General features: G+C 42.1%; 1 protein-coding gene across 1 annotated transcript in view; it reads right to left on the bottom strand.

Moving 5' to 3' along the window:
* Nox3 (NADPH oxidase 3) overlaps nucleotides 1-20,908 on the bottom strand; it is a 57,583-nt gene that overhangs the window by 24,627 nt on the left and 12,048 nt on the right. Inside the window, exons 6-10 of the mRNA XM_051206033.1 lie at nucleotides 18,372-18,553; nucleotides 15,277-15,406; nucleotides 10,034-10,126; nucleotides 7,738-7,991; nucleotides 3,994-4,156 (exon numbers count right to left, since the gene is read on the bottom strand). Of these exons, the coding sequence (XP_051061990.1) occupies nucleotides 3,994-4,156; nucleotides 7,738-7,991; nucleotides 10,034-10,126; nucleotides 15,277-15,406; nucleotides 18,372-18,553 (822 nt within the window). The remainder of the gene's footprint in view (nucleotides 1-3,993; nucleotides 4,157-7,737; nucleotides 7,992-10,033; nucleotides 10,127-15,276; nucleotides 15,407-18,371; nucleotides 18,554-20,908) is intronic.

Here is a 20,908-nt window from a genome sequence, read left to right as displayed (position 1 = left end):
TCTGCCCCTTTCTCCTCTAGGCATGGTGTCCAAAAGGCCTTGAGAGGGAAAGAGGACCCCCACAAGCTGGGTCCCCGTGGTAGATTTGAGAGGCATGTCAGTATGAGAGTCTGACCTACAGTAGTTGCTGAGGACATGTTGCTTGAGTGAGCAAGCAATACAGAGACTCATGCGCTCTACCTTCTCTGTGTGAAGCATGGTGTGACTCAGGTGTCGTGGGAACGGTGAAGGAGGTCTTGCTCTGAGATCCGAACCTTCAAAATAGCTGCTGTTCTGCTCACTTTGCTCAACTGTCTGAGAAGGAAAGACAGGCTGGGGGCCGTAGGGATGGCTCAATGGCAAAGAGTACTGGTAGTTGGAGTCTGATGGTCTGGGTCTTAGCCCTGGGATCTCTGGTGGATTCGGATGGCCAATTCTTAACATGTATGCTCTGACCTCCACAGGCACACTGTGGCACCGCCTCCCAACCATACATCCTACAATAATCCATGACAATTGAAACAGAAACTGGGCGGCTTGGGTATCAGAAGGACCTACATTTGAATTCTAGTCCTACTGTTCATTTGTTCTCTGGGCTTTGTGTCCTTCATTGGCAAAGTGAGGGTATTAGTTATTTTAATTAAGGCAATCTAATAAGACAACTGCATCAATCTTTTTTGCTTTGGGATGGGCATGTGTTTTCTCTTCTGTAAAATGGAAATAAACAATTGCTTACAAGAGATATGTGATATCAGATATGTAAAATGCCCAGGTCTATACTGGATGGGTAGAAAATTCTTCATAAATCTTTGTTCTGGTAGTACTAGCAATCTGTTTATATCTTTATGGATGTGATTCATATTTATATAATTTTGTACACTTGTGCACGGTAGTTCTGTATTTCACATTATTTGCCTTTAAAAAAAAGTAGCCCCTGTTTGATATATGGGTTCTTATTTCATCATTGGATGGAATAGGAATCCCAATCCAAAGAGGTGTATGGAAGCCCAATAGGGTCATGTTTCTTTAATGATAGCTGAATCAGGCAGAGCCTCTGGGAGAGCAGGATTTTGGGTCCAGAGTTTCTCTGATCAGAAGCAGTGGGGATGAGGAGCTGGCTTCTTAGTCAAGTGCTTGCCTTTTAGGTCTGAGGACCTGAGGTCAGATCCCCAGAACCCACATAAAAAACCAGTTAGGACAGCATGCACCTGTGATCCCAGCAAGACAAACAGATACCTAGAAGCTCACAGATCAGTAGCCTGCTAAGGAGAAATCCTGTCTTAAATAAAAAGGTAGAGATGCCTGAGGGCTGGTACTTGGTTCTTTACTCTGATCCTGATAACTCGTGTTGTGTATGTAGACATCTGTGCTGGAAACTTAAATTACAGGTGCACTTCATGAGTGTGTGTACACGCACTCACAGAGAGACAAAGGGAGAGGGAAAGGGAGAGAGAGAGAGAGAGAGAGAGAGAGAGAGAGAGAGAGAGAGAGAGAGAGAGAGAGACCCTGTAGTGGTATACACTTGGGTTGCAAGGGCATGTGGTATCATGTTTACTATGTGTTGACTGTGTTATAGAAAGAATTGGATTGGATGGACCAGGATCTAGTTTCTGCCTTTGATTGTCAGTGCATCATTTAGCAAGGTCACTGTATTCTTTCTAAGCATCAATGTCTGTAACGGGAAAAGGAACTTAGATGGTTGTACTGTGTTGTCTTCTTGAGTATGAAATGTTACTCACAGGCTCATGCGTTGGAGCACCCAATCCCCCAGCTGTAAGATCACATGAAAAACAGGTCAAGCACCTGTCACTTTGGACCTCATGAAGAAGCTAGTTTTACTCTTCTTTCTTAGTGGGGAAGTTGAGTCATATTTTTCTCAGCGTGTCACATAACACAGTTCCCAAGATGAAGAAAGGCTCTGTGGAAGAGTGGGTGGGCCAGGACTTCCTGAGATTCTTTTCTGCAGACTCTGTTTGAGAGGGTAGCAGACAGTGTGAATCTCCCAGAACGGCATGATGAAGGAGCATCCATCTCTCAGGTTATATACGGCCACAAAATTCTTTTCAGCAGATCGTGTCCTACAATAGGACACATATACTGTGCGGCAGTGTGATTGTAAAATGTTCCCCACAGACTCATGTGCTCGAACACTTGGCCCTTCGTTGTTGTAAGAGGTTGTGGGGTCTTTGGGAGGTTGGACCTACCTGCAAGAATTAGATTGGGGGAGGAGCTTAAGGTTTATTGCTGTGTCCTGCTTCTTGTACTCTTGCTAAGGTCTGAGCAAATGGCCCTTGCATGTTCCTCCTGTCTCAGAGCCGCCCACCTCCATAGCTTCCTTACCATAATGGACTAAATCATGATCCAAAATAAGTGCCCCATCGATTGTTTCTTGTCAAGTATTTGATCAGAGCAATAAGAAAAAGTAATGACTGCACTCTGGGATGGGATCTACTTACTGACCGCAGTGTCTTCCTTTGGTTCAGTGGGAAACCGTAACCAAAGGCTACCCAGAGCAGACATGGGAAGGGCAGGACCAGGTCTGAACTTGCCAAGGGTATTTCAACGCTCCACGTTACCAGGGTGTGCTGGCTAGTTTTATGTCAACTTGACACAAGCTAGGGTTAATTTGGAAGAAGACATCTCAGTTGAGAAAGTGCTCTCACTTGCCTATGGGCAACTTTGTTGTGTATTTTTTTTTTTAATTAGTGATAGACACGATGAGCCCAGCACAGGTGGTCCCAGGTGTATAAAAAAAAAAAAAAAAAAAAAAAAAAAAAAAATGGAGGCTGAGCAAGCGGGTAAGCAGAGCACCATGACTTCTGCTTCAGCTCCCGACTCCAGGTTCCCTTGGGTTCCCGCCCTGACTTCCTTACATGGCGGACTATGATGTGGAACTGTAAGTGAAACAAACCTTTCCCCAGTGTTGCTGCCAGTTGTAGTGTTTCTTTGCAGCACTAGGAGCCATCCTGCCACCTGTGTTGTAGGACTTGATGCTGGCCCTAAGAGGGTTTGGACTCAGAGTGTGACATATTAGCATGATGATTTGCTGAGCTGAGGGGAACCAAGACCTCCCTGACCTTCAATGGTCCCACCTTTTCCCCTTGAGAGGAGGGAAGATCTGTCTCTTAACTCCCCTCATGAGTCTCACTGTTCAGTCTCAGGGACACCTAGCTGACACCATAGGCAGAGCGCCAGTGAGTTTTGTTCCAAGTATTTGCTGTTCAGGTTCATTCATCTCTCCTAAAAATCTTTTTATTATAAAATGACCTGTGGCCTGCAACGAAAAAGCTATCGAAGCCTCATCCATCTTGCCTCTCTTTTGAGTTTTGTTTTGTGTGACTCCCATCATTTCACACATCAATAAATTTGTGTGTCTTTTCTCCTATTAATCTGTCTGCTGCTGTTTGCCTTATAGACTCAATTATCGTACTTTTAGGGGATGTAAAAGAAGGCTCCTTTCACTTTGTCAGGGACAAAGCATGATATGGTGTCTCATACTAGATAGGACAAAGGAATAGAGAAACCTAGTCTAAGGACATACAAGAAATCACTAAGGGGGTTTGGTGCTGGCTGGAAAGACCATTGTGAGAAGTCTAACACGTCCTACTAGTTGAGGCCATGGAAGGAAGATGGAATTGGACCTTTCTTTGTAACCATGGAATGGATCTAAAGAGACAAGGGGGAAGCCTGCCTGTTAATATGACTAACTGCAACCCAGTCACATAGCCATTTGCAGCCTGTCCACATTTTATTGAGATGGGCAATTACATGTCCTGTAATGGTAATGAAGCAATAAAATTTATGTCTTGTCATCTTTAACAAGATTAGACATAACCCTGCTCATAAATGCAATCCTGAATGGAGATTTTAAAGAACATAAGTATAGTTAAGGATCCTTGAGTTTATCCCTCATAGTTAATTAAAATCCTCCCCTGGAATTGGTGGGTGATAGATAAAAGGGCGGGCGTTGAACCTTTCCCTCCATGGAAGGGTGAACTAATGATTTTTCCATACCTTTCTCAGCTCTGGCAGGCTCTGTGACTCACAGCACTCATACCACAGGGACTTGAGAAGAGAGGCGAAGGGCGTGACTCCAATTCCTGTGGCAATGCACACGCTCACAGGGTAGTGAAACACGTCTGTCAGAGAGCCTCCAAAGGGCCCATCCACAGCCAGCCTGGAACACAGAGTAGTTCCGTTTGACCTTTAGAGTGTCTTACTCTAGAATGCAAAGACATCCCAAGCCGGTGGTTGTCAGCAGATGCAGGCCCAAAGGTTGGTGGGAATATAAAGATTCTCTACTGGGGGAGGGGGAATGGGTAAATTGGTTGGATCAGTGTTTGCTATATGAACAGGAGGATCGCAGGTTGTTTAATTCCCAGGACTTATACACATAGCTGAGTGTGGTAGCAAGCTTGTAAGCCCAGTGTTGGGGAAGCAGAGATAGGCAGGTCCTTGGAGCTTTCTGGCCAGCCAGTCTATCCTAATGGCAAGTTTTGGGCAAATGAGAGGTTCTGTCTCGAAAAACAAAAAAATAGTGTGGAGAAGCAAAAGTCAGGGAAGCAACCTGCCATCGACTCCTGGCCTTCTCAGGAGCATGTGGAGTTATGTATGCATCCAACTCACAGGTGAGTTAAACATGTGCGCGTGTGCGCGCTAACACACACACACACACACACACACACACACACACACACACACACATAGAGTCTTTCTCTCACACACACTCATATTCTCTCTTACACACTCCCTCTCTCACACACATACTCTCTCATACACACATACACACACACTCTCACACACACACTCACACGCAAGTCTCTCTCTCACACACACACTCACACACATACTCTCTTACACACACACTCATATTCTCTCTTACACACTCCCTCTCTCACACACATACTCTCTCTCACATACACACATACACACACTCTCTCTCCTCTCTCTCTCTCTCTCTCTCTCTCTCTCTCTCACACACACACACACACACTGTTCTATTTGGAGAGCTTGGCGTAAGCTTTAGAACCCAGGGCCCCACCTCACAGGGAGAACGCCACCTGGACATCCTGCCTAGGTGCTGTTCATGGAAGGCAACGCCTGCCCTCATCTGCTGTGGCTCACCTCATCAACGAGGCTTGCTCTTTTTCCTAGTTCTGAGACCTTCCTTGGCTGCCTCCCTGACTTCCTTCCCTTCCCTGCCAGCTGAAAGTAAAGGAGACTCTCCAAGGTGGCTTGGAAGATCTGCATTTCCTTTTCAGGGTGAAATCCTGGCCATGTTTTCATACATTCCTATCATTTTAGTCTAATAGAGGTGATTCATTTGGAATAAATATAATTTTGAAATAATTTGTCAGTTATGTACCACTTATAAAACTCACTGTTTTATATGACATTTGCTTAAAAACATCCTAGGGGCAGGAAATGTTTTGCATTTGCTTAGCGGTTTTCTTTTTAACGATAAAACATATTCTGTGAATAAATAAGCCGTTTTTATATGCAGTGGCCACTGGACTCTTCCTCCATCTCTTCTCTCCAGTTGTCCATGCCGACCTTTCTTCTATTTCCTAAATGCATAGTAGCGTTGTCTTCTGCTACATAGTGTCTTTCCACCTGGACTACTTTGTTACATCTTTTCCTCTCTCTTTACTTGCTTAAGTGGTACCCTTCCTCTAGGGCCTGTCTAAACACCGTTTCTCTAGGGACGTCCTGGACTGCTATGACTAGGTGAAATTCTCTCATCTAGCTTTCCTCTGTTGTGGTAATGTTAGTATTTATATTGTGTGTCTGCTCATGGTGTAGCTATGTCCATCTTGACCTAGAGGTCTATGGAAGTCGGGAGCAGGTGACCCGGAGGTCTAATAATGTCGGGAGCAGGTCTGTCTTTACTCACTGCTCATCTGGTGCCTTGCTGACTACCAAGCCTGCCCCTGTTCAATACAACTGGTCGAATCAATTGTAAAAAGAATATTTAGAGCATTTCAGTAGGCAGAATGTATTAAGCAACTCCAACCATTCTAAAAGTACACATTTACATATGAACAAAGATATGCTAATTAAAAGGTTTCTAAGTCATTCATAACTGTTTCCCCGAGGAGAGCCTGTCACCTGCATGGTGGGGTGGGGGTTAACCCATTTGGGCTTTAAATATGTGTTCATGAAAGTTCAAATGGATTTATTTAAAAATATTCTATATCCCAGACCTCCTAATAATTCAAATGAACTCTCCTTGAGTTAATCTTAATTAATAAGGCTTAATTACATATTGATATATGGAAATAGAAGAATAAAACTAAAAGGCCATTAACCAGAAAGTGCTAGTGTCTCAGCCCACTGTAGATCATTTTTATAAATAATTATATAGCTGATAAATAGGTAGATAGATAGAAACCTTACCCACAGATTAAGGCATCTTATTGTTGTTTATTTTTATAATTAGTAATCAGTGATTTATTTGAAACTAATTAAAATATATCAATTAAATTCAGGGGATACCTGTGTCCCAAAGGCCACAGAAAAAAAATGTATATCTTTCTAATTGTTTATAATTGAGAGCCTCCTTTCCCTGACCGGGAACTGATCTATTCTGACATCAACCTGCAAGGCACTTTGATACACTGAGGGCAGGTCTAAGTTTGAGATGATTCTTTTTCATGTCTTACAGAAATCTGTAAGGCCTCACTTTTAGCCTCCTTTAGAGTGTATTTCTTGTTTTTCTCCTTTCCTATACATCAAGTCTTGGCGCTTTAATATTTGTTTTTATTTTGGGAGGGTGGGCTACATTTCTCTATCCCTTACAATTGGAATAGGTATCTTTTGGACACATTTCCTTCCTTCCTTCAAATTTCTTTTTTTCTCTCTCTCCCTTCCTTCCGTGTGTGTGTGTGTGTGTGTGTGTGTGTGTGTGTGTGTGTATTATGTGCTGTAACTGTGTGTATTCCTCTAGGTATGTGTCTACATGTGTGTTGCACACATATGTGTTTGTGCATGCATGTAGAAGATAGCCGTTGATGTCAAGTGTCTTCCTTGACCACTCTCCATCTTATATATCAATGTAGGATCTTTTATTTGAGCCAACAGCTCACTGGTTTGGCTAGTCTGACTACTGGATGATCCTATAGGAGTGGGGATTGACCTTCTTGTTCACTTAAAGGAGCCCAGGCATGACCATGCACACAGGGTCTTGGGTCAAACGCTAGGGCTTTTCTGAACAGAGTAGCAGGACAGGTGGCATCACGAAGAATCCCTGACTTCAGTGCCTTTACTACACATTTGAAAATAGGGTTGCAGAGATGAATAGTCTCCTATACATCACCTATATACATGCAGTCATATAGGAGCACTGCAGTTTAAGTTCAGCAATGACCAGAATAGAGCATCCTTCTTCAGGAGACCAACCTTTGCAAACACAGTCTGAAACCCCTGTCTGCAATCGGGAGAGGGCTCCCAGGGTTGTCTGACTCATGGCAGGCTGTGTATAATTAGACAAGAGCTGCTTTTGGATCTGGAAAGGAAACTGTTCTTTCTTCCTGGATCATCGCCTACTTTTTTTGTGCATTTATTTATTTTTACATAAATGTACTTGCTTCTCTTAAATTATACATTTTATGAAGACTTAAAAAAAAAAAAACCCCAACAAACTCAAGCTTGCAGTCTGGTATAAAGCTGTGGCCATATATGACAATTATTGGTGCGTTTAGATATTTTCCCGTTTGAAGTATTGGACCTTAAATATAACAGTGACTCGGGGAGTCTCACCTTGGCATGCTACAGAGCTCACGGGGGGCCTGTCCCTCTGCCCCAAAGGCTTTCAATAATGCGCCTGTCCAGTCTCCCGAGGCGCGGATGTGCACACTGAAGAAGTCCTCCTGCGGAGCTGAGGTGAGAGTGAAGGGGTGCCATTCCAGAGCGGAGACGGATGGGCACTGGATGAAGATGTACTGCCCAGGTGCCATCTTGAAACCACGCTTTTTCATGCAGAGTTCCAGGACTGCAGATGGGTGACTCACCACCTGCATCAGAGGGAGACAGCGGCCGGGATTCTCACTCAGGCAACACAAGGGCAGTGGTTAGTCCATCAAAGGCTTGCAAAATCGTTAACTGCCTTTTGTTTGTTTGTTTTAAGGTATCATTTCCTTAGACCATTGATAATTCGTCGCCGTTTTTATGCCCCGGCTTGCAACTTGAGCAATAAAAGAGCTACCCGTGCAGGGCTCTATGCTTGACTTTTAATCACTGCGCCAGAAGGCAACGTGACAGGCACGTGACTCCACGCCCCATGTGACCAAACTTCTCTGGATCCAGCTCACCATTTCTGATTGAGTATAAGCGGGCATGAATGGAGAGCCCATGATTTTACTCGAGCTCATTAAAATAGTTGCCATATCATCTTCACTTAAAAAACTAAAACAACCCAGCAATAATTTGTTATGTTTGGCATATTTTCACAACCTTTTGAGAACGAACCCTGCAATTTTCTTAATACTGAAGGGAAAAATGACCTATCCTCCACTTCGCCCCAAAAACGTTTTATTTGTTGAGTTTTACTAAGCACTGTCTTGGGTCTGAGATTTTGGTACAGTCCTATCGAGCTTCTACAAGGACTTTACGCTAAAGGCGTATCTGAGGACAGAAGCAGTTGCCCTCCGTAGATAACCATTGTTTCATTTAAAAAAAAAAAAAAATCTCTGCACATTTTCACGTGGTTTATAGTAACTGCATACGAAAATCAACCCTCTGTCCCTCTGTGTGAATACTGGGATAACACTTTTCCATGGGAGGAGCCCCTCACAGCATTTTAATCTTAGTTCCGGGCTACTGCTCTCCCTTGTGACATTGCCTCTGATGGAGCTGCAAAATGCTCTTTCTAGTGACAGGTGTGGGTTCCTATGCATGTTCCAGTCTGGATTGACATCCCGTGGTGATATGCTGAACTCAGCAACATAGAAACACATTAGAGCATTCGCCTGTTCACTTCCTTCAATCAGACAGGGAAGGGTTGCAGTTTTCTCTTACAATTATCCTAGCTAATGCCTGCGAGTAGGTAGATGCACTGGCTGGTATTGTATCAACTTGACACAAGCTAGAGTCATCCGAGAGGAAGGAGCCTCAGCTGAAGAAATGCCTCGGTGAGATCCAGCTGGAAGGCATTTTCTCGGCCCATTGTGGGTGGTGCCATCCCTGGGCTTGTGGTCCTGAGTTCTATAAGAACTGAGCAAACCATGGAGAGCAAGCCAGTAAGTAGCTCCCCTCTTTGACCTCAGCTCCTGTGTTTAGGTTCCAGCCCTGCTTGAGATCCTATCCTTACTTCCTCCGGTGAAGCACTATGACCTGGAAGTGTGAGCCAAATCAATCCCGTTCTTCCCAACTTGCTTTTTGGTCATGGTGTTTTGTCACAGAAATAGAAATCCCAACTAGGACAGTAGAATACTTTGTACTTCTGTCAACCTGTGGGCGATGCTTTTTTATGCGTATCTGTTCCTATCATCCTCCAGCATGAAGCACAAATTAAAGAGCCATTAGGATGAACAGCAAGATGGGGAAGTCCCATCATGGTGCATGGCACTAAATGTGGTACAGCACTATGTATGTCTACCCCGGTCCATCTTAAACCGCCAACAACCCTTCATAGCCTGTATCTGTTGTGACTTCATTCCAAGTCTGAGCTCAGTACTCCCAGGTAAGACTGTGCTTGCTTGCAGCTGTGTGGATACTGGCATGTTTGGTATCTGAAGTTACCATGGTCAGTGTTCCTAGTAGCTCCCTGTCTTTTCCACACTAGAGAGAAGCAATGATAAAGAGAAATATAGCTAACTCCAGTGGCACGCCGTAAGCTTTCATCAGCATTCTCTGCACCAGCGTGGAGCCTTGAACCCTATCTCTAGCAGAATTGGTCATACTGAAAGATGCTCCAGTACAAGCAATTATTAGAACCTGAGACGAGCCTCTAAATTACAGGCAGTCCTGCAATAAAAATGGCAAATTAAAAACTTGGGCTAATAAAAATTTTCATTTACACTCAGGCTTTTATTCAGACATAAAGCTACACACATACCTTGGTAATGACAACTTCTTGTTGAAATCGCCAGAACCTAATTATTCTTTCACATGCATATAAGATTAAAGGGCCCAAAGCCCATTTCCAGGCCTGTGGTGGTGGGGGAGAGATAGAGATAGATAGATAGATAGAGAGAGAGAGAGAGAGAGAGAGAGAGAGATGAACATTCAAAAATCTCTAATTTGAACCACATCAATTTATAGTATTATGGGACTAAGATATCTTCCTTACCATTGGCTCAGCTATCAACAACGAAGATGTCTCTGTGTACTGCATATGATAACATTTAATTATTCCTTAAAGTCTACAGTCTTATTTAGGAGATTAAATTCTCCTCTTTGGGTTTTTATGCTTACTTGATCAATGATGCCTTTATGTAATTAGAAATAATTGAATTTGCAAAGAAATAAGAAAGGCAGATTGGTGTTTATGTTCTGTGTGAGAGGGTCGTAAATGCTCCCAAACCCAGCTTAAAGTCAAGGGCTTAAAAAAAAAAAAAAAAAAAAAAAAGCATTTTTCATCCAATGTAAGGAGTTTAAATTGTAACTTTGGGGGCCAACAGAGCCTCACAACTAAGGGGTCTGTCCTCCCCCACAATGTTATATAGAATGAAAACAAAATCAAGCTAGATAGATTATTTAACACCTGGAATCTCAGAAGATCAGAATAAAGACATCAACAATTGTCTGGAGAGCTGTGATAAGGAAAGTTTTCATGCTTAAAATGTTATTATTATATGCTTACTATGCTTTTTTGAGTATAATCTTCATTATAGATGACCCGTTTTTGGCAGCCCTTTCTTGTCTTTCTCCAGTAGATAGGAAGGAATGGGGACTTGTAACTTTTGTGGTTCAATGTCAAACAACCCTGACATGGTGGATGTCAAATATTGATATGTTGTAGCCTCTTCATTTCATAGAAGAATAAACAGAAACTGAGGCTAGCCTGATCAAGCCACTCCTTCCTTGTGGTAAGGTATGTGGTGAAGATATGGGCGTAGGTGGATCTGGCATAGTCTGTTCTTGCAGGATCTCAGCTGCCTCGCTTGAGTACTAACTAACGATACAGCGGAAACAGAGTCCCACTACTTCCTGTCTAACACCAGAATAGATCCTGAGGCTTGCTTTATAAGACACTAGAGATTCTGGAGCTTACTGAATTTTAGTTGTCAAGGGGTGTTTTGAAATCTTTCCTGAATCTTATAGAAAAAGCAGAACATAAAAGGAACTCTGAGTTTCTGGGAATGGGTTCGAGTTGCCTAGGGAGGCTTGGCTGGATCTCAGAGAGCCTCATTGGACTTCAAGGCTCGGGAAATGTTCTTAAATTTCCTCGCCATTCTAAAGCTACCTTGACCTAAGTTCTTCATTAAGACTTTGGGAGTAGAGAAGGCATGTGTCCTTTTCAGTTTGCACCTTCTTTAAATGCTCAGTACTCAATGTTTCCTTACTGGCTGTCTGGCTCCATTTCCAAGACCACAAGCTTTTTGATACAGTTTTTATTTCTCTTGAATTACCTTTCTTACTTTTAATTCTCTCCCTCCCTCCTTTCTTTGTTTTTTTTGTTAGTCCTGGCTTTGTTTGCATGGTACTTTATCTTCACCTATCAGCCCAGCCCTTCTCTGTCTTTCCTGGGGGCCTCTTGCTTGCTTGATAAACACTAGGATTTACTCGGGCAACACAATGCAATTTGGCCCACTTACACTTTTCTGCCTCAGTGGGATTCAGCAACGTGTTTAGAATAGCGGGGAGGATAAAAGCCTTTGTCCACTGGTGCTGGGGTGAGGCAGTGGAGTTGATCAGAGAGGAAAGAGCAGAGAAAGGAGGCAGGAGCTGGACCAAGCAAACGAAGCCATAGCTCCCTTATGCTTGAGTAGACCAGAAAGTATTTTAAGAAGTGGTTTGGCTATTTAGAGAAACGACGGCAACAATTCTTTCTCCATGAGAGAAAGATTTGCAAAGACATTCACATGGCTTCTGTGTATTTTCACAAATAATCTTCCATATCCATTTGAAAACACACATTTTAGACATCACATAGTTCATTTTGGTGGTGTCAAATCAGCCATAGCCTCTGGTTTTTCCACATTGATGAAATGGAATGGCTTATTTTTCTTTCCATGGTTAGTCAGGAAGGAGAATGTAAGCCATTAATCCTTGGCTCTACCTCTATTCTACTATATAAATTGCTCCAGAAGGAGATAGGCAGGCTTATTTATACTGTGATACTCCCAGAGTCCCTTGGAAGTTCAGGAATGAGGGTGAGATACAGCCAGTAAGTGAAATTAGGAAAATGGTCCAGCGGTTGGAATTAGCATACAGGAGTTAATAGATGGAGAGAGCATGCTTCCATCCTTTATCCTGTATTTTCAGATACATCTATCACAGTGTGTGTGTGTGTGTGTGTGTGTGTGTGTGTGTGTGTGTGTGTGCGAACCTTTCACATTGTTTTCTGAAATAGGAACCCTCACTGAGACCTGCCATTCACTGATTAGACAGAGGTGATTGGCCAATGAGCCCCAATGAACTGGCTCCCTCCACCTGCCAGTGTTGAGAACACTAGCATACTCTACTGTGCTAGGTTTTCAGGGGATTGGATGTAAGTCCTCATACCTGCACGAGAAGCTCTTTACTGGATGAGCTGTCTCCCCAGCTCACATCTTGGGCTTTTGTACATTTGAATTTTGTATTTTCCTACGTTTCCAAATTTTGTATTTGGAGAAAATTCTTATTTAAGTTCCTGCCAAGCTCTTGAATGTTTTGGGTTTATTCACAGAGATTAAAAATGATGCTGGGACCATGTAAAGGAAGAGGGTCAGAGACTGGGAAGGGATGTCATAGGATGTGGGGAAGAATGTCACAGCCTGCCACAAAGTCAGCTTTTATTTTTCATCATGTGGTTTGCTTGGAAGGGATGCCCTTTGTATCAGAGGCAACCATTTGAAACACACTTAACCTCACTTTCTCCATCTTTTAAAGGGCCCCGACTGTTTAATATGTCAGCTTCTTTAGTACTGAAAACCCACATGGATTTTTTGCTTTCTTGTTACCTACTCCAAAAGTGTTCAGGAAATCACAGTGCAGTGAATGCATATAGCAGAACTGAGGACATGTTGGTTTAATAGCACAACGATGAAACTTGATACCTCCATTTTTATTCCCACCAGAAAATGAGGGCAGGCTGCCTTTGATTTTATTTTATGTGTGTGCTTATGAATACACTATTTTCATAGCAATGTCCTCTCCTTGGGTAGGACTCCCATGCCTGAGGTCTGTGTTTGTGTACTGATGTGCAAGCATGGGACATACCACTTGATGGATGTTGTTTACGGATTGACCCTACCCTGGTCCAAATTTTCCTCTTACCATTAACATAATTCCTAGAAAGTGAGAAAAAAAACCCCAGCAGAGTCATATGATTATGAACTATAGGAAAATGAACTAATTCCTTGGTTAGGGAGGACCAAGACAGACTGATTGCATGAGCAGCTCTCAGATCTGCAGGCATGTGTGCTTGTGAGATGGGGGGGGGAGAGGGTATGGGATTTGTTTGCACAGTTTATGCAAGGTGATAGACAAAAGATTCTCTGATTCAGCATTGCATCACTGATGAATATTTCTACAGAGAAAATCTTCATTAAAAATGCCCCAGGAAAGAGAGGCAAAGAGGACTGAATAGAGTCTCGTTAAGTGGTGCTAGGTCGGGTGTGGTGAGGCACAGGACCCCTCGGTGTCCTTGGAATGCCTTTCTGGTTCTGCATGTATAAGACATCAGAGAGAATATTGTACAGTGCAGCCAAGCAGTAATTGCGCAGTCTACACGCTCTTTGGATCAGATTCCATTAAAAATAATGGGAAAGAGTGAAGCTGTGAGTCTGGGTGCTCGAAGAGGTTTAGTGGGGGAGTGAGGGAGGGATGGGGAAGTTCCCCCTCAATCATAATTAATGCCAACATACACTGCTTGAGCAGGCCTGGTCTGTATTCATGAAGTGTGGGAGAGCATTGATTTTTTTTTTTTAATGGAGATGCTGTGGCTGAAAATTTTAGAGAGGTATTCATGTTCTTCATTAATATGCAGGCCAGATAGTGGCTACCGAGAGTTGAGTTTAAAACAGAGACAATCTATACCAGCCATTAAAAGAACCACAGTCTAATGGGCACATCTTTCAGTTTTAAACATTTCTTCCAGCAGATTCTCCCTTAAAATTGGCACTGAACTTAGTGCATTTGAGAATTTTTTTTTAAAAAAATGATTATTTATCTTCTTCCGATGTCACTGTCTAATTTCCCAAACCCTCAGTTTATATGCTGTTAGAGTCTATTATTCCATTTTAAATGATACACATTCTGGGCACTTGCTGCTTCCTAGTTCTTCTCCAGTTTTGTTTGTTTTGAGACAAGGCCTCCTGTCTTCCAGGGTGGTTAGACCTTTGGGGGACCTTCAGGTGGTTGATGATTTCCCCAGCTCCCACACGCCGAGTGTTGCCGTTATAGACATGTGCCTGGTCTCTGTGGTGCTGGGGTTCCAATTCTGGGTTTTGTGAATGCTAGGAAAACATTCTACCAAATGAGCTGCAGCCTCAGCTTCCTCCTCCTGTGCATGTAGCCTTTTCATTTGTTTTCTGCCACGTGTCACTCACCCAGGTAAACCAAAGGCTTGGACGCCAGTTATTCCTGTTTACCGCGATATCGCCGCCTGCAATGCCTGCTGCATACCCAGCAAACATTACTTTCCAAACCTGTGGCCACCACCATTAAATTAATTAAACCTGTTCTTGGCTAAAATTGAGTTTCATCAGAGCAAAAGCAGTTGGACACCCCTAGTTCTGTTGATTGCGATTCTTTTGATTGGAGAGAGAGAGAAGGTATACTTATGAAGAGGCTGGGTTCTCTCAGACACCCAGGAGACAGGGAGAGGGAAAATGGTGGCGCCGAGGGTGGGCAGCCACCAGGCTAGCTCCCTCACAGCCATTACTCTGTTGTTATGAAGTCCTGCAATATCAGACATCCATATTTAAGCCCGAGCAGAACACATTTCCAAGCCGAATAAAGTGCTTTTGGCAGTAAATCTCTTTTAAAATTATCCATAACTCGATTTCTCCATTAGCCCACTTAATGAAGAGTTGGCTTCATGTAGTGGTGACATGGGCGGTTCTTTTTTCAAGCCTATAAAAGCTCTCGTTATTTTAACTGTGGGGACAGTTATTTTTTTTTTTTTTAAAAAGCTCCTGGGTTCATTCTTACCGAAGGTTCTTTGCCAGAAAATTGAGGTACAGGACACAAGGCAGCTGCCTGCCATTCAGCATAGCGGTCTCTGCAGAAGGTGACATTGTGCAGCTGGAGACTCTCTGGAGTTTGGCCTCGAACAATCCGACTTAGAAACACACACATACACACACACACACCACACCAAAACAAAAAGCATAAAAATGTCAAGCTGATTTTGTGCGGTGCCTTTTACACTAATTTATACTCTGCAGTGGGTTCCAGAAAAACACTCCCATCTCTTGAAACTTGGGCTGTCACTCACTTCCCTCGGTGTCTTTAAAAATAGGCATTTAAAACGCTTTGGATAACTTTGAAGATCCCAGAAAAGCAGTGCCCCTCTGTGGTACCCTGTGTCACATTGAAAGTGTCTATATTAGAGAATTCATAATGAAGGAAATTGTTTGAACACATCCTTTTGTAGATTGTTGAATTTAATTAGGTTTCATCTCGCTCTGATTGCTGATTTGGGCTAATTGGCTAACTTTGTACGATTGGTTCCTTTTGCAGATTGATTTAACTTCTACCCTTCTTAGCTTGTTTCTGAGTGCTTAGAAGTTTCAAGTGAATAAGTCAAAAGAAGTGCCCAGAATAATGGTTTTTTTCCCCCCAGTGACCACTGGTGGGCTTAGCATTTGACAAGGTCAAAACAGGTCACTTTGAAATGTGTCTTTGAGGCCGGATTGATAAATTTAAAAGTAGAAAGAGAATCCCGAATGAACGGAGCACTGGATAAAGAGTCCTGTAATCCTACTATATTGCATTTGTTACAGATGCATGGCTAACTGACCTTTGCAAATTGCTTTGGCATCAACTCTCAGGATGACTTTTCCTGACTTGTAAAGGAGCAGGCATTGAGGTAATGGAGTCTGGGAGCTGCTCAGTTCCTAGGTGGTTGTGAAGAAGATGCATCGTTTTCTCTTGAGAAACTGGGTTCTCATAGACTGAGACACGTCCATATCCCAGAGACAAGTGGTGGTCTCCTTTGGTATTACAGGGCATGGGGGGAGGGGCTGTGAAGGAACAATAATGCTTTTGGGAACAGTCTCTTGTCACCTAGAAGTGACATATTAGCCTCCGACTCTGTTCCTTATAAGTCACCCAAGCTTGATGACACTCTTTCAAGTCAGGAGAGCAAGAATATTTGTAAATCCCCAGGGCACAAATGATGGTCACCTAAGGTGTGTGAATGATAAATGGGAGATAGATTGTGGACACCATGACTTTCGGTACCTTCATCCATTTCACCCATGCTATCCACAGGAAGTTCTAGATTATTCCATACACGTTATTTAAAAAAGTAAAAAGTTTAAAATTTCTCTGTCTGTACCATTGCATAATAGGTAAATTAGTGAGCTTCAATGGCTTCCAAGAATCCTACATCTACTTGGCATTTTATATGGAATTTGCAAATCACTTTTGATGCAAATAGTAGCTGCAGAATATGTCAAGGTGAGATTAAAAATGTCTTTATCCCCAAATAAGCCTTTCAGTGAGCTTTTCATAACTCCCTCCAGCATTCTCCTTGTGAGATATCATTTGTGCACAAAAGCAGCTTCAGAAAGTTACTTACTGACCATTGGGGTCCGCTTGTGGGTCAAAACAAGGGATGTGGCTTATGATGGTTGAAGGAAGATTGTCCATGTTAAAAGCAGAACCACACTGAGATTTCTTAAGTCAACTTACAGAAATTAGTAGCCTTCCTATATACTAATAACAAATAAGCTGAAGAGAGACTATAAAAAACATTTCTATTCATGGTAGCCTCAAAAATGTCTAGGAATAAACTTAACCAAAGAGGTGAAAGAACTCTACAGTGAAAAATTTAAATCTCTAAAGAAATAAATGGAAGAGGACAATAGAAAATGGAAAAGGCTTCTCATGCTCATGGACTAATAGAATTAATATTGTGAAAAAAGACCATTTTCACATCACAGACTCGGCACAACTCTAATCAGAATTCCCATGGCATTATTCATAGAATCAGGAAAAAAAAAAGCCTAAAATTAATATGGGACCACAAAAGACCCTAGTTAGCCAAAGCAATCTTGAGCAAAATGAACAATGCTGGGTTCCCATACCATATTTTAAGGTACATTAAAAGCCACAGCAATAAAAGAGCATAGTACTGGCACAAATACAGACATGTAGATCTTTGACACAAAATAGAAGACTCAAGCATAACTACACACAATTACAGCCATCTTGTAGTTGACAAAATTGCCAAAGACGCACACTGGAGGAAAGACAACATCTCCAGTGATGGATGCTGGGAGGACTGGGTGTCTGTATGTAGAAGAATGAAACTAGATACATATGTATGACATTGCACAAATATCAGCTCCCAGTGGATCAAAGACCTCAGTGTGAAATCTGAAGACACTGAACCTGTCATAAGGCAACATCGGCAGAATCCTGCAGGACATCAGTGTAAGAAAGGACTTTCTGAACAGGTCTCCTCTCACTCAAGAATTAAGGCCAACAGTTGACAAAGGTAACAGTAAAGCTAGAGAATGGGAGTGAATGTTTGCTATCTATACATCATATAGGGGATTGATGTCCACAGTGTACAAAGAATTAAAAAACCAGAGTTAAACAAACAACTCAGTTTAAAAAAAAAAATGGGTTATGGATCGGAACAGAGAGATCGAGAAAGAAGAGCTAAAAACAGATGAGAAATATCCCAGAGCATTTAACATCCTCAGCAATCAGAGAAATGCAAAGTAAAACTGCTCTGAGATTTCATCTTAAGTCTGCCAGAAAGGCAAAGATTGAGGGAGCAACTGACGAGAAATGCTGGACGGGATGCAAGGGAGATTGACCCTTCACTCATGGTTGGTGGGGTTGGAAGCTGGTGCGATGTTGTGGAAGTAAGTGTGGGGCATTCTCAAGAAACTAAGAGCAGACCAGCCACACCACCCAGCTATACCATTTCTCAGCAGGCACTCAACGGACTTGGCAAAATACTTGCTCAGCCATGTCCGCCGATGCTCTAGTCACGATTTCCCAATAGTCGGGGGATGCGTATACATAGAGACACAGGTCTGAGCACCCTGAGGGTAACACGGACTTACCCCCCTCCATGGATGACCAGACAGATGAAGAAGACGATGAAAACATGGTGTGTATACCAGAACAGCTCGTAAGAGGACTGTCTGATGAACTCACGTGAAGAGGTCATAATCAAGATCAAAGCCAGGGAGATCACCAGACCAGTAGTCCCCGAAACTGTCATTAGTAGCTCGGTGGTTGTGCTCTAGGAGAAGCAAGTACCACCAAATTAGTTAGTACCTTGGATTTTTTTTTTTTTTTTTTTTTTGCAATTTGATCACGATCAGTACTAGGGCACCTAAGCAAAGAGCAATTTAGATTGCTTTGCTCTAGTGCACAGGACCCCACAACAAGGTCCATGTACGTTTCAAGAAACCAGCTGTGCAAAATTTTCCTCTTTCCCTGTCTTACCGTGAATATTTGCTTTGCTCAAACTATAAGGATACTGGGCCAGTAAGTCCGTATTTTCCCTTTGCATGAGTTAATTTTCTCGTCAAAGCTACCATTCTGAGTTGCTACCAGAAAGCATAGAAAGCATTTGAAGAACGATGGCTGCAGAACCAAGCTCTAATTTGAAGATTTTAATTTTTAAGATTAAGGATGTGGCTGGCCATGCTTAATTGCATCTTAAAATTAATAAACACTTTTTTTGGGGGGGGGAGAGGTCCCTTAGGGGCACTCCTAATAAAGCCAGTGCACGCTCAGTTCCCCTGGTGGGTATGCCTTGCTCTAGCTTTTTAATTGGAAGGACCATGACTTGCATTTCCTTCACTTTTCCTCAGGGGGCCTTGGAATAAGGCTTGCTAAATCCTCTCTGGTCAATAAGGGTGCAGCTATTCTTATCTGGTGGGTACTTCCCAAAGGGCAGGACTCTGACCCAGGAGTGCGAAGGACAGTTAAATAGCCTTTAAGGATATTAATTGCAGTGTATTTACTTTTTATTGTGAGCTCCCATATTCTTGCTTAGTCATTAGTATTCATGCCCAGTGTTCCTATCACTGAGCCAACTACCAGCTCAATAAACTCACACTATATCTTTTGTCAGTAAAACCTCATTAATTTAGGCTGCTTTGAGATTTGGAAGTAATTTGGACAGGGACTTCTCCATTGTTTACTTTCTTCTCTGCACAGAATAGAAGCATGGAATAAAATGGAAAGAGGGTATACATAAAACATTATAAATATTTTTTGGGGGGTACGGACACTCAGAACTTTAGAAGTCAGTTTATAGCATTTGATGTGTTAATTTCAAATTATTCTTTTTTTTTTTTCCCCTACTAAAGTGGATTTCTTCTTGTTTCCCTGTGATACATTTATGGACCAACAGATTTGCCATGAATAGTCTAAAGTAATTCCACGGCCTCACCTATGAATTGCTTCAATGTGTGTTTTGAGTTATTGGTAATCATCCCTTCACATACCCAAATTAGAGGCTTCTGAGACTAACCAATACTTACATAGTATATTGCTTCTAAAATTCCAAAACAACTGTGTTTGAAGTAGCTTAATTAGCTTGTTAAATTGCTTTAAAGGTTGTTTATAATAAATACTATTTATTGCATGGTCTCTTCAAGATGTTGAGATTTATTCTTGAGTCTCCGGTGAGCAGTGAATTTTGTAAAGCCTTAGTAGGGGAAAATGTAGACCCAAACAGGTGGCCAGATAAATTCCGAGATTCAACAAAATGGCATTAAAGGCATTCCTGAACGCTTAGGGCATCTGCAGTTTTGATTTGTAGCTATGAAATATGTGCTTCTAATTGCTGTCAGTTAAGAAAAGGGAATTCGGTTTATTAGTGGCCTGATGATGTAAGCCTTCACAACAGAATCAATGCCTTGACTTGGAAGAATCTCTTCCTAACTTGAATCTGAAATCCTGTTCTCACATAAAGGAGAAGGAGTAGAGAGGGCTTAGGTAATGTCAGACAGAGAGACCCCTAGTGATTGCATGTGAAACATTTCTTGGAAAATAAATTATTTTTTTTCTAGATTAAAAAAAAAAAAAACAACTGGTCTTTGTTCCAATATGGTAGTACATAGAAAAATATTTGTATGAACCAATAAAAGGGTGAGCTGAGGGAGAGAGGAAGGTCTTTACCTCTACCTTTTATCCTAGGATGCTGTGGCTGATTTTATTTTTTCTTCCCAGAGACACTGATACTCTGTGCCTTTAGATTTTATCATTAATGGAGTCACTAGCCATGTGATTGTCATTTAGAAATGACCTTCTTTGGTCAGTGTTTGTTTGGCAAACCAGCTGTCCACACACGTGCCAGAATGAAAGGTGCACAGAACAGATCTAGAAAACAATCTGCTGGTTGAAAATGAAGTGTCCAATCTATCATTCTGGATCTGGGTGGTGTATACTTTATGAATCTAACATCAGGGAAGGAAATCTTACCAGGAGCTGCTTTTAAAATTCATGACATTACTGCTTTAACAGGTTTTTGAATTCTTAAAATATCATGTATATACTTTCAGTATAAATTAAAGCAGAGTATGTTTTCTCCTTGTTCAAACCACCTTTTAAAAAGGAAAGGTGAAATTGATATTAGCATTTG

The sequence above is a fragment of the Phodopus roborovskii genome, unplaced genomic scaffold, assembly GCF_943737965.1.
Source record: "Phodopus roborovskii unplaced genomic scaffold, PHOROB, whole genome shotgun sequence".
NCBI lineage: Eukaryota > Metazoa > Chordata > Mammalia > Rodentia > Cricetidae > Phodopus > Phodopus roborovskii.
Note: the sequence above shows the minus strand (reverse complement) of the source record. Positions and strands in the feature narration are given on the sequence as shown.